This window comes from Gymnoscopelus braueri (genome assembly GCF_963280865.1).
Source record: "Gymnoscopelus braueri genome assembly, chromosome: 21".
Taxonomy (NCBI): domain Eukaryota; kingdom Metazoa; phylum Chordata; class Actinopteri; order Myctophiformes; family Myctophidae; genus Gymnoscopelus; species Gymnoscopelus braueri.
Window position 1 is genome coordinate 11982702 of NC_137623.1, and position 13508 is coordinate 11996209.

The window sequence follows — 13508 nt, forward strand, 5'->3', positions numbered from 1 at the left end:
GGATAATTTCTGACAACAAATATGAACAGCTGCATTGTTTAAAGCTCCTCAGAGCATGTGTCATTGTCTCTGCAACTATGAATGTGATTCCGTGCATCAAGGTTGCAGTAAAAACAAAAAAGTACATTGCAAATTCGTAATAATTTAAATTGTTGAAGTCGCCCCTTTCATTTAAAGGGCGACTTCGACTGCTCACAACAGAATGATAGGATTCAGGTTTAAAGCATGCTACATTGGCCTTTAAGACAAGCGTCACTGTGGGCCGAGTCTGTCTGCTAATGGAACTAATGGCTGAGGATTCCAGTCAGCAGCAGTAAGGCTTTCTGAGGCGAGGGTCATCGTTCACATGTTGTGTCACTCATAGAAGGATCCCCAGCCTCTGGGGTGGGTCTTTTTTTTCCTTCTCTCCCTCTCTCTTTGGCCACTTTCTTTCTTTCTCTCCCATCTCTCTTGGTTCCTGCCCCTGTGTCTATGTCTCTATTCCTCCATTTCTCTCTCCCTTCCAGCCATGTCTCCCCAACTCCCGCTCTATCTTAACCCATTGATACCTGGAACGCATCTGTGTCACTTAAGATGTCTTTGGCTATTCAAAAATAGCAGATATACAAGCTCATAGCGCGGCACCGAGTGCCGCGCTATGAGCTTGTAGATCTGCTATTTTTGAAAAATCGAGGATTTTTTTTTTTTTTTTTTTCAAAAAATTGTTAGGATTTAGAAGATATTTCTAGAATCTTCTCAGGTCTTAATGGGTTAACTGTCCTCCGTTTCACGGCCCCTCTCCCTCTCTCTCTCTCTCTCTCTCTCTCTCCACGGTCCCTGTGGGTACGTAGGGGGTTGAAATGCCACACAGTGTCTGACTGTCCCCCCAGGGGCCTGGACTCTGGCCTTGGCTGGCTGGCTCTGTGTGGCAGCTGGTGAGCCACGCTGCCCTCCTACGGGCCCTGCAGCATCAACAGTGGTGCTTGGCCCTGTTCGGAGCCTCACTCTGATCTCTGACTGCGGGGCTGACGCTCACCGCTCTCGCTCCTGCTGCCCACACGACTGGTGGTTTGGGGAAGCAAGAGAGTGAGAAGGAGAGAGGGGAGGGAGGGAGGGAGGGAGGGACGGGGGTGGGGTGGCACGTAGCGACCAAAAAAAAAAAAGAGTTCCCATTTGAAATTAACCCTTTAAGACCTGAGAAGATTCTAGAAAGGTCTTCTAAATCCAAAAAAAATTTTGAAAGAAAAACCCAATTTTTTTTCCTCGATTTTTCAAAAATAGCAGATCTACAAGTTCATAGCGCGGCACTCGGTGCCGCGCTATGAGCTTGTATATCTGCTATTTTTGAATAGCCTAAAGAAATCTAAAGTGACACAGATGCGTTCCAGGTATCAATGGGTTAATGGGGATTCACTACAAGACTTCAAATTTGGGACACCCCACTCACTCCCCCCAAAATATCAGCGAAACAAAGACTGTTAAGTTACTGTGGACTTGGTAGTGGTATTATATTATGGTATTAACCCATTAAGACCGGAGTCCACGGACACCCATCTCAAAATATTTTGTTCTAGGGAACCCCCCCAGAAGCAAAGCACAAATGTTCAAGATTTTTCAAAAAATAGCAGATCTACAAGCTCGTAGCGCGGCACTCGGTGCCGCGCTATGAGCTTGTAGATCTGCTATTTTTGACAAGCCAAAGAAATCTAAAAATGACACAGACGCGTTCCCGGTCTTTATGGGTTAACCAAATAACTCCTGCACACTCGCTTTCAACTGCTTTAATTAACAAGTACAAGTACGTTGATTTTGGACAGATTGTAGGTGAGAAAACAATTTGTGTGGCCTTATCCAAGCGTCGTACTCTATTGTCCAACAAATGACTTCTTTACAAATCGCGTTTGCACCTTTAACACTAGTCTTTCCTCATATTCATGGCTCGGGTAAAAAAAAGAAAAGAAAAGGGGACGCAGAGTCACTCACACATACCAGCAACCCCACAGCCGTTTATAAATAGAAATCCTTTTCACCGAGCTAGCAGCGCTTGCATGGACCTGTCATTTCCACACTACCCGTACAGCATCCCTATCCATTTTCAAAGCGACCACAAACAAACACACGGCGGCCTATAAACTCCCCAACAACAAAGACAAAACAAAAATATGCAAACGGACGTAACTACGAGTTCTTATGTAAGGACTTCACAACGAAACATCTTGTTGATAGTGTTGGGCTAACTGGGAGGTCAACTCCCTGAACTTCTGCAAAGCCAGCATCCAATAGCACCATCCCATGTCCAGGGCTGACCAGGGCAAAATCAAGGATAGCCAGATTTTTATTTATCTAGCTTTCAAAGACTGTTTGATCTATGTGATTGAACTGTCAGGTTGACATTGTAAAAATTACACTGACTAAAATAACAACTGACTTGCTTGGTGAAATAATAAATAAATAAAAAAAGAAATGTCAAGCTTCCCTTATCTAATTGAAATATTGGAAAAACATTTCCAGGGATGTAACAAAGGAAAAAGGTACCAAATAAAACCGTAAATGTATATAGAAAGTGAACATAAACGTTGCAATATAGATCCACAATCTCAAAACAAACGTAGAACTTTCCCTTAAGAAGGCTGAATTGTGGGGCTCTGGATAGCACAAGGGTAAAGTCTCTGCCCACCAGACTAGTTGTTCTAATCCTTTGTGGATGCTTCAATGAACACTATTGGCCATGTTTGCGGAAGCGAAGCCAGAAGTGGAGAAAAAGGGGAAACATGGGGGGAAATAATTAAGAAAAAAACGAAACAAAACCAAAAACATTGTTGACTTTGCCCACGTCTGGTCCAGACGACAGAGGGAGGTTGGGGTTGAATCAGGTTGGGTCAGGTCAGGTCGGGGGGTCCAGTCTGCCGGTCTCAGTGGTGTCCGCTGGTGTAAACTCTGTTTCTGAGGACCACGACGGGGGGCAGGTGATGTCGGACGCCCGGGTAGTGCTGGATGTGGTCAAACCACCGAGTTACATTCACATACTTCTCCTTCTCCTGGACGGACAACTCCACCTGGGAGGGGAAGATAAGAGGAAGAGGAGGAGGCAAGAGAACAGAAAGGAGAAGAGATCTACGTTTTAGGAACACCTGAACGCTGTTGAGGTTGTCACATGCAGTTTATGTATAAACAATGTGGCATTGTTTGGAGCTATAACATACACCAGTGGTGGAAAAAGTACTCAAATGTTTTACTTCAGTAAAAGTATCAATACTGCAATATAGAAAAGTAAGTAAATGCCCTTAGTTACTTTCCACCATATACAACTACTCATTTATGACAGGAGATAAAAATTCAATGCCTTTCTGTATTTTTTATCAAATTCTCCATTCATTAACCACACAAACCCCTAGCGTCCCTATTCTGGGCACGTCATAATAGACATGCCCTGACATGTCTGGGCATGCCATTTGACGAAAATAGGCAAACAAAAAAGCTTGTATACTGGCTATTTTTGGGTGATATTTGGTGTAGGGAGAAAAGGGAGGGGGTTAAGTATAGACGCTGGCTTGAAAAAGTTTTCAGAACACCACGTCCTAATAATTTTGCCTTCCTTGTGGCAATTTACATGATCACAGCGAGTGATGGCTGGATATTCCCCCACACGGACAGGAATCCGCCCTGGACCCACTCTTGCGTCAGTGGCGTTTAATGTTTATGCAGTGTTGCGTCCCATAAATTGAACAACGAGAGAGATGGCGGGTTAAGGGGTGGAGCTGGCTGACCTCTCGTCCTCTCGGGGTTAAAAAAACCACAGTGACAGTAAATAAAACTGGACTCCCCTTCCTCTTCTGCCTGGTGGCAAGTAGCAACGTTCCATCTCTAACACAACTGGTGACATCTTCCAACATGTGATCTTTCCCCTCCCTCTCTTTTTCTTCCCAAAGTTTTTAGAGTTTAGAATATTTATGTTTTAATATAATACACTACAATCTAAGAATATAATGTGGGGATTTTTTTTTATCAATTCAAAAAGATCAGTAGAGAATAGTGTAATAAAAAGTGTCAACAAATTATCATACCATTGCAGAAAACATATTCAGTTAAAAATGGCACAGCTTAACATTGGTAGATACATTTAATATCCACTCACAATACTAGCCTTACAGTAAGTATGAAATTAAAAATTAAATATTTTTTTCTGTATGATGTTTGTTTCGTTTTAATGAGGTTTGCAAACAACATACAATACAGTTCCAGTTAGTTATCGTCTTTTGTAAAGCCTCGTTTTTATTTATTTCAGTTAACTAAAACTTATTATTTTCACATCTACCTTTTGTTATTTTGTTAGTTTTAGTTAAGAATAACAACCTGGTTTCTTCCCTCCCCGTTTCCAAAATGTGCCTCTTCAGACCACAGAAGGCGAAACCCACTTCATTGTCTCTGGTTTGGGGCTACAGACAGACATCACTGTTGTGCCACATCGCGTCACTTCTTAGAGGAAGCGATGATGGTGGGTATGTGTTTATTAGCCGTGTCAAGTCGCTTCTCGGTGCCCTTTGGCCATATGACTGGTCTAATTGTGCACTGTGAAAAATCGCCTGCTTAAAGTCGTGGCTTGATTGAAACGATCTCAAAAGGGACAGGAGGAGAACGGATGAATGGAGAGCTGGATTGATAGATGGAAGAACTGTATATTGTTGCTGCAGGGGCAAAAACCTCCTATCTCCGTTTTTCAAATATTTATGTTTTTTTTTTTGGTAAATGAATGCCCTACTTCGTCGTATAGGAGTGTCACATAAAAGTGGTGAAAATAGCAGACCTACAAGCTCACAACACGTCGCCATGCGACGTGTTGTGAGCTTGTAGATCTGCTATTTTTGCTACTTATGAAAAATGTGAAAGATAGAGTGGTTAACCCATTAACTCATTCTCTGCCTGAATTATGCCCACTGCCAGAGATTTTTCATTGAAAAAAAAAAAGTACTCAGGAGCCGAGATACAGAATTTGGAAGTGGATGGGAGTCTAGATCTTCGAAAAATCATATCTCCTTGGTCTTTGGGTGAAATTGAAAAAAATATGTTTTTTTACGTCAGTGGCAGTATTGGTAAACGGAAATAATTACGGGGTTACGTTTTGATTTTTTTCAAAAATAGCAGATATACAAGCTCATAGCGCGGCACCGAGTGCCGTGCTATGAGCTTGTAGATCTGCTATTTTTGAAAATTCGTAAAAATATTTTTTTCCCAGTTTTTTTTCAAAAAACTGTTAGGATTTAGAAAACATTTTTAAGAATCGCCTCAGGCCTTAATGGGTTAAGTCGCTCCTTTTTTTTCTTTTTATAAATAGTGAACCAACAAAAAGCACTAACAAAAGCTTGTGACCAAATAGTAACTACCGTAAAATTCGGACTATAAGCCGCGACTTTTTTCCCATTTTTCGACCCTGCGGCTTATATAACGGTGCGGCTTATCTATGGATTTTTACAGCTAACGGCCACTAGGGGACCTCCTAAACTTATGGATTTTACACCTGCGGCTTATAGTCCAGTGCGGCTTATATATGTACAAATCATTCAATTTAGCTGCTGCGGCTTATATTCAGGTGCGGCTTATAGTGCGAAAATTACGGTACATTCATGTGGAAGACAAGTTATTTGTTTTCTTTTTCTGTTAAGTAACACTTTTGGACATACACGGTTTTCCACCCGTCAGCGACAATATATTTCTTGTGAGATTTGTGCGCTGTGGGTGAGAGTATCAATAGGTGACTTACAACCAGAGAATGAATGCCGTAGTACATCAGAATATCAGCTAGGGTGAAGTGGTTGCCAGCCATGTAGACCTTGTCTTGCAGGTAGAGGTGGAGATCCTGTAAGACATAACATGAAAAAAAGATACTTTGTTAACCAAATGAACCCTAGTGTACCTAATCTGGGCGTGTCATAGTAGACTAACGTTCAGCAAATATAGGTCAACATTCGGCAGAAATAGCAGATCTACAAGCTCACGTCACAATGAAAAAAACGTTGAGCTTGAAGATCGGCTATTTCCGGGCCAAGAAATTTGGAACCCCGGGTCAACAAAGTAAGATGGGGCTTAGGTGGTTAAAGGAACATGCCACCAATTTTTTATTTAACCCTTATTTTTCAAGGAAAGTCCCATCCCAGCGAGATACAAATCTCTTTTACGAGGCAGACCTGGCCAGGACGGCATTAACATCAAAGAAAGTTTTTTGAAAAAAACAAGGAAACTGACTAATTTAAACGATACGACAACTTACAGTGAAACAGACAGACTCAAAGGACATGAGAACTACTTAGTTAACCTATATATATATATACGAGGGTGCATGAGATACACAAGTCTTGATGCTAGGCTTCTATACGTGCGTGTGCTTGCGAGTGTGCGTGCGTGCACACGCGCCGTGTTATGTGGACAGGAACAAAACGTAACCCCGGGGTCTTCTACAATGGCGTCTCTTCCCATGACTGGTCACTAAACACAGATGCCAAAACACAAAGCGGCCTACTTGTTTCACCCGACTGCCAAAATGACTGGAACGCTCGCCTGTAAATCTAATGAAGCCGTCTTAAAGTTGGGACGCACGATGTGTGCGTTTTTCAGCCTCATTGTGTATAGTGTGGAAGTGCTGGTCCCAAGGGATGGGACCATCTTTAGCACTTGTACACGGTGAAAACAGCACACTCCTCTCTCACACACACACACACACACACACACACACACACACAGAGAGAGCATCTTGGGGGCAAATGGAGTTATTGTGCGGCAGTGAGTGGGTGATGCTAAGCAAGGCATGAAGACAGCAGACTTTTTTCCTCCCGTTCTCCACGATGGGATCCTTGCCTTTCTTAGCCTGCAGCTATGGAGCTGAAGCCCAGTCGGGCAGGAGGGAGGAAACTCCCTTGGTGCCTCCACTGAGCACATGGAGCTCCAAACCCTGACTCCTCTGTCTTCGGCTTGAACCCACCCACCCCCCACACACACACAAGAAAAAGGCGTAGAGAGCGCTACACACTCAGAATAGTAGAGTATTACCTACTTAACCCATTTAAGACCCGAGGCCGATCCTACAAAATGCCTTCTGAATCGGTAGTTCTCAAACGTCAAAATCTTACAAAACACTTTCCAGGTTTTTCAAAATGTTTTCAAAAATAGCAGATGTACAAGCTTGCAGCGCGACACGAAGTGACGCGCTGCAAGCTTGTACATCTGCTATTTTTGAATAGCCAACGCTAAAAATCTAAAATGACACAAGATTCTTTCCCCGTTTTTTACGGGTTAAGTCCTGCATACTTTTTCCGTGCATAACCGGAAAAACAGCCGATCTACAAGCTCACGTGTCATATTGCGATGCGTTGTGAGCTTGTAAATCTGCTACCTTTGAACATTTACACCTGTAATGACGTGCTCGGAACGGGGTGTACAGTTTAAAAGTTGTAAAACTGAAGATAATTAAGCACGGCACAATTTGCGTGAAAAATAAACAATTCTTCTTTTTCTGTGGCAAGCTCACACACCGCCGGCTTTTCACTCTAAAAAGTTCTGCCTTGCTTAATTATTTTGAGAATGGCTTGTTTTAGCTTTCACACTTTTACTGCGTCGGTGCTAAATAGAGGTCTTTGTCCATCTCTCCACATAATATTATGGTAGAGTCTGGGAAGCCGGCTGATCTTTGGGGGTAGATATTGTACAGACGACTTGAAGAGCACTGTGACTGATTCTTATGTTACAGAAATGTACAACAGGTCTGTTGAAACTGCATGCCGGCACCAGCTGTTTTTCCTCTAACGTTTATGGTCAGTCTTGACCAACTTTATCCTTATTTCATACTTGTCGTGTGGTGATACAAGCCTAGATTTCACAAAAATAGCGACTCAAAGTTGAAAGGAGTTACTGATTCTTGTTTTTCTGTCAGAAGGTACCACCATCTCTGTCTCCCAACACTCTAGCTTAACAAAGAACAAACAACTTGGTCCACGGGAACCATTTGGCTTGTGCCCGAAATTCTTTAATTTCATCCATGCCTCAAGAGTTCCTGAGCCAATTTGGCACAAAAGTTGCAACCCTGACAATTTCTCTAATTTAGACCTAAAATCTAATAAGGAATACTTGAGAAAACACTGGAGATTTATTATATGAACTGTACAACGTAGCATGAAGAAATGAAGAAGTTTTGACACCTTTCCGGAACAAAATATTGGTTTTCTTTATTAACTTTCATAACCACAGAATCATTGCCTGCTTTATTCAATGGTGGGATCATGGCCCAAAATACTGTAGGTCACAGGCCTATTTCTTTTGGGCTTTCACAAATGTATTTCCCATCCAAGAAAAAAAAAAAAAAAAAAAGAGATTTAATACTGGGTCCCTGACTGAACCACATGAACCTTAGTGTCCCTATTCTGGGCATATGTCATAATACACCCCATCCTCACTGCCAGCAACGTGGGCAAGAAAGGTCATTAAAAGATACAGTGCTTTGCACCCGTTCCTGAAATACAGCCTTTAATGGTCAGAAGTTGTATTAAGAGAGAAGGAAGCTGGATGTTCAAATGGCATAGTGAACGCAACAGCTTCTTCAGCTCACAATATTGCTCCTGATCACGTCATAAATATATTTCAGGATTGTTCACGGTATAGTGAGACCTTTGTTGCTTCATATTTAGCCTATTTCAGTTCAAACCATCGTCAAGCGGTACACTGAGACCCTTGTTAGTCGTTACTTCATATTAGGATGGTTCAAAGAGTAATATATTGGTTGTTAGTTACTGAAGACACACACACACACACACACACACACACACACACACACACACACACACACACACACACACACACACACACACACACACACACACCCCCCCTGGTTCTGGTGACTGATATTGTCCATCTAATACGTGAGGAGAACGTGTTTTTTAAATTACTTTTTTCATTCTTTTTTTATAAATTCTTTTGAAAATGAAAAAATAAAATACAATATATTTTTTTAATTAAATAAATGAAAAAAGTAATCGAAAAAACACGTCCCCCTCGCGTATTAGGAGGGCAGGATGAGACACCAGAAACAAGGACAGGTGTTTTTGACGAATCTAACGTGTTACAACTGGAGTTTGAAGTTACAATGGGTTTGTATAGGAAGGGGGCGTGTCTGATAAAATTAATATCAAATATCTAAATACTGAATCAAGCAACTTGTCTTAAAAACTGTCTGGGGGATCACAAAAGCCTGAGTAGACGATAAAATGACAAATAAAAAAAATATATATATGGGAATATATGAAATATCCCTTTAAATGGGAGCACCAGTGCTACAAAGTAAAAAAAGTTAATTTCTAGCCCTGGTTTATATTTAACTGAGTTTTTATCCCTGTCTAAATACAATGGGAGCTGACCGTTGCATTTGAAAGGAGGACACAGCTCAAGCAGCAGGAGAGGACAGGAGGAGGCCAGCGGGCACACCAGCGCCGCGTCGCTCAGGGCGTCTTACTTCAGTTAAGTGGCAACCATTAAAACATTTATAAAGGCCTGTCCAGATAACATGCCGGCAAACAGCGTGACTCCTCCTCAGCCATGCCACAATACCACATCATGCTGAGACGCTTGCACACACACACACACACACACACACACACACACACACACACACACACACACACACACACACACACACACACACACACACACACACACACACACACACACACACACACACACACACACACAAGGTTCATGCTGACAGGACAGTGCCAAGAGGCGCCTAGCATCCAGCAGACCCAGTGTCTGGCGATCCGTTTCACACTGACTGGCATCAGCCACACTAAAGCCTTTTACTGAGTTGTGTGTGTGTGTGTGGTTATGTCACTGAAGGGCCATACATCAATCTGTACACACACTTATGACGTAAAACATTTCAGAAAGGCAATTTTATGAATGCCATTTTAACAGTAATTGGTTTTATATGTTATTGTATATGTTATGACAAATGTTGGGCACATAAACGTTGTATTTAAGGTGTGACACTATTGTAACTATTTTGCATTAACAACCCTTTAAGACCTGGAACGCATCTGTGTCACTTAGACTTAGATTTCTTTGGCTATTTTTGAAAAATCTGCCTCTGAGCAGACGTGAGGTTCAATGTACCGGAAGCAAGAAATCACGTACAAAATATTTATGATGAATCAGACTAAACACTTGTTTTTGCACTTTAGTGTGAAATCTGTGCCTAACCCACGCTTCGTGATTGAGGCCCAATATCTCTGATTCCATTCCATCTGGAGACCTGTGTTGCATGTCCTTTACCCCTCTCTGCCCTAAGTTTCCTGTCTCTCTACCATCTTATCTAAATAAAGCAAGAACTGCCTAAAGATAAATAAATTAATACTATTATAAGAATATTTCTGGCACTGTAAGCTTGACCTGGATGGTTTCGTGATGCATTTGAATTTACCTAGCTGTAGACAAAGCCTCAACTACTACAAGAATAATCTAAGTATCATTCAGATATCTGAAGCCAGGTTTTAATGTGGGTACATCATTTGTAAAAAGATTTACAGAGGGTGAAAAAAGTAAAAATTACATTATCACAACTTTCTCACTAACTGTTCACTCATACACCAAGAAAACATAACTCCTATTATACTACTTTAAAACTACCAGTAAATACTCCAGTACCTTCACATGAGAATGGCCTTCAATGTAGGCGAAACATAAAGACAGACAAAAAGGAATTTAAGCTATAACCATTATTTTATACTTTGGCTATTCAAAAATAGCAGATCTACAAGTTCATAGCACGGCACTGAGTGCCGCGCTATGAACTCGTAGATCTGCTATTTTTTTTGAAAAATCTTGAACAAAAATGTGTGCAAATCTTTGAATACATGTATTTTTGGAAACACCATTTTTAACTCAAATCTTTGCTTCTGGGGGGTCCCTGGAACAACATATTTTGATGGGCATCAGCAGCATTACACATAATTTGGGGGGTCCTTGACATGAAAAAGTTTGAGAACCACTGATATTATAGCAACATGTTTTTCAGACAACTGTTAGGATTTAGAAGACATTTGTAAAGATTTGCACACATTTTCATGTTTTTTGTTTTTTTTCCCAGATCTACAAGCTCATAGCGCGGCACTCGGTGTAAAAAATGACACAGATGTGTTCCTGGTCTTAATGGGTTAACACAAAGGTTTTTTCACAGGATATGTTCTACCTTAAGGATGGTTTTGATGTCTTCCTTGACATAGCCGTCCAGCTTGGTGACTCTGTACTCTAACCACTGGTGAACCACGGCCCTCTGCTCCGCCGAGGCGCCCAGCAGCTCTGGACGCTTGTTCTCCTTCACCAGATGACACGCGACCGTCACCAAGCCCACCAGCGGAGGACCATTGTTACTCTGTAGCACAGGTAACTGGAGGGACAGGGGATGAGAGTGAGGAAACAGGAGGAGAGGGAGGGAGGGGAGAGATTAAAATAGAGTAGTCTTCGCTGGGTGCAAAAATAAAAACAATTTCCAAATGTCAGTACTTTTACTTCTACTCCACTACATCTCAGATAAAAATATTGTACTTTTACTCCACTATATTTATTTGAAAACTTTAGTTACTCACAATTGTGAGCTTGTAGATCTACTATTTTCAAAAGATTTTTATACATTTGAAAACATGAAATGGGACATTCTGCATAATGACAACTTTTACTTTTGGTACTTTGAGTACATTTTGATGCCAATGCTTTTGTACTTTTATTCAAGTACATTTTTAATTCCACCACTGAAATATGGGGTGCTCCTTCCATTCCGACATCTCACCACTCCGACTAGTGGCTTCCGCGTGCGGTTATGGTTAGGGTTAGGGTTAGGTATAGGGTTCGTCAACGTCGGAAAGGCGACATGTCGGAAAGGAGAAATGCACCCCTGAAATATGACTGCATGATTGCAGCATGCATGCACTGACAGCTCACTCGTTCTCCCTGCGCATGCTCACAACGACCTGTACGCATGGGCATTTAAAGTGGAATGAGTTGGGGAAATATGACAGCTGGGGCTATCAAATGCTAATGAAAACATGACGGTCAGTGTCATATCATGGCAGTCACCATGGATGAACTTCAACCTGGTGTTTGCACTTTCTCCATTTACGGCCCGTACATCTTCATAAACGTTCAAATTTCAAATATAAAGTGCTTATCTCATGGTCACGGATGTTACAATTATGTACGGGCCCTCAGAGGTACCCGTATCTTCCGTATTGTTCAATAAAAAGCATTTTAATCCGATCGGTGGCCATTTTCTCGTAGTGTTATAGTGTATCAGAGAGCAATACACCTCCCAACCGATAGGGTCGCGTAGTTGAAAATAGCCACCAATCGGATTAAAATGCTTTTTTTATCTAACAATCAGGAAGATACGGGTACTTCTGAGGGCCCGTACAGTATTGCAACATCTGTGGCCATGGGGTAAGCACTTTATATTTGAAATATGAACGTTTATATAGGTGTACGGGCCGTAAATGGAGAAAGTGCAAACTATGTTTAAGTGCATTTAATACATGACAGTCATGTTTCAGGGCTAATGTTGGGATATAGAAGTCGCATAACATATTAGACAGGCTTGGTTAATGAGCAGTGTTCATTCGTTATAAAGTAATAAACAAACATGCCACAGCAATAACACTTGTAACAGACAGACAGGGCTGGCTAGCATTAGCAACATAGCCATATGGTATGTGTGGGTGCTTATTTCAGCAGCTCGCTAACGTCCAACAAACAGCTGCTCCACGTCAACGTAGCGACAATAAACACTTGTCATTGTCATGCCTTTCACCTTGTTGTCCCCCAGAGTACTGAACTTATTGGGTTTGTTCAGTCCTAAGTATTTCTCCAGCGACGACAGCTCCCTCAACGCCATCTTGGATTCTGTCACATGTGGCGTCGAAGGCAATGTTGCCAGATAATGCGATATAAAGGTATTATGAAAACGAGACCATAAGAAGCCATATTTGAGCACAAGTTGTGAGTTTGTAGATCTGCTATTTAATTATTTTTTTTTAATTAAGGAAGACGTGGATATTTTTTCTATCATTTTTTATTATTTTTTGTCAAATAAGATTTATTGGAGAAGCATGAGTCCAAATAAGGTTATACGGAATAGAAATCTCCAGGTTTTTCAAATATATGCAACATACAAATAACATAAAAACATCAATGAAACAACAAACGCTTTTAAAAAGAACAACACTGACAATAAGGAGAAACTCTTGTATAAATCTTGTATATGGGGGTCCCTCCCTGACTCCCTGGCACAGGCATCAAGGCTAGAGATCGGCAGACTAGTAATACATATTAATTTGGGGGTCCTTGATATGAAAATGTTTGAGAACCACTGTCTTAAACAACATTAGGAAGCAAGCCCAAAATAAGCAACCACACTAAACTAAACAAGGCCAAAAAAGGCAACCCTAACCTAACCACCAATATTTACAAGCAACTTCACAGAAAAACAAGCCCAAAGTCACTTA

General features: G+C 41.4%; 1 protein-coding gene across 1 annotated transcript; it reads right to left on the reverse strand.

Moving 5' to 3' along the window:
- Positions 1 to 1745: 1745 nt before the first annotated feature.
- On the reverse strand, positions 1746 to 12906 carry eef1e1 (eukaryotic translation elongation factor 1 epsilon 1). The gene is made up of 4 exons (XM_080418057.1): positions 12815 to 12906; positions 11204 to 11401; positions 5738 to 5833; positions 1746 to 3035 (listed from the first exon to the last, which is right to left on the reverse strand). Exons 1-4 carry the CDS (start codon positions 12896 to 12898, stop codon positions 2892 to 2894), a joined length of 522 nt encoding a protein of 173 aa, XP_080274183.1. The 5' UTR covers positions 12899 to 12906; the 3' UTR covers positions 1746 to 2891.
- Positions 12907 to 13508: the final 602 nt, after the last annotated feature.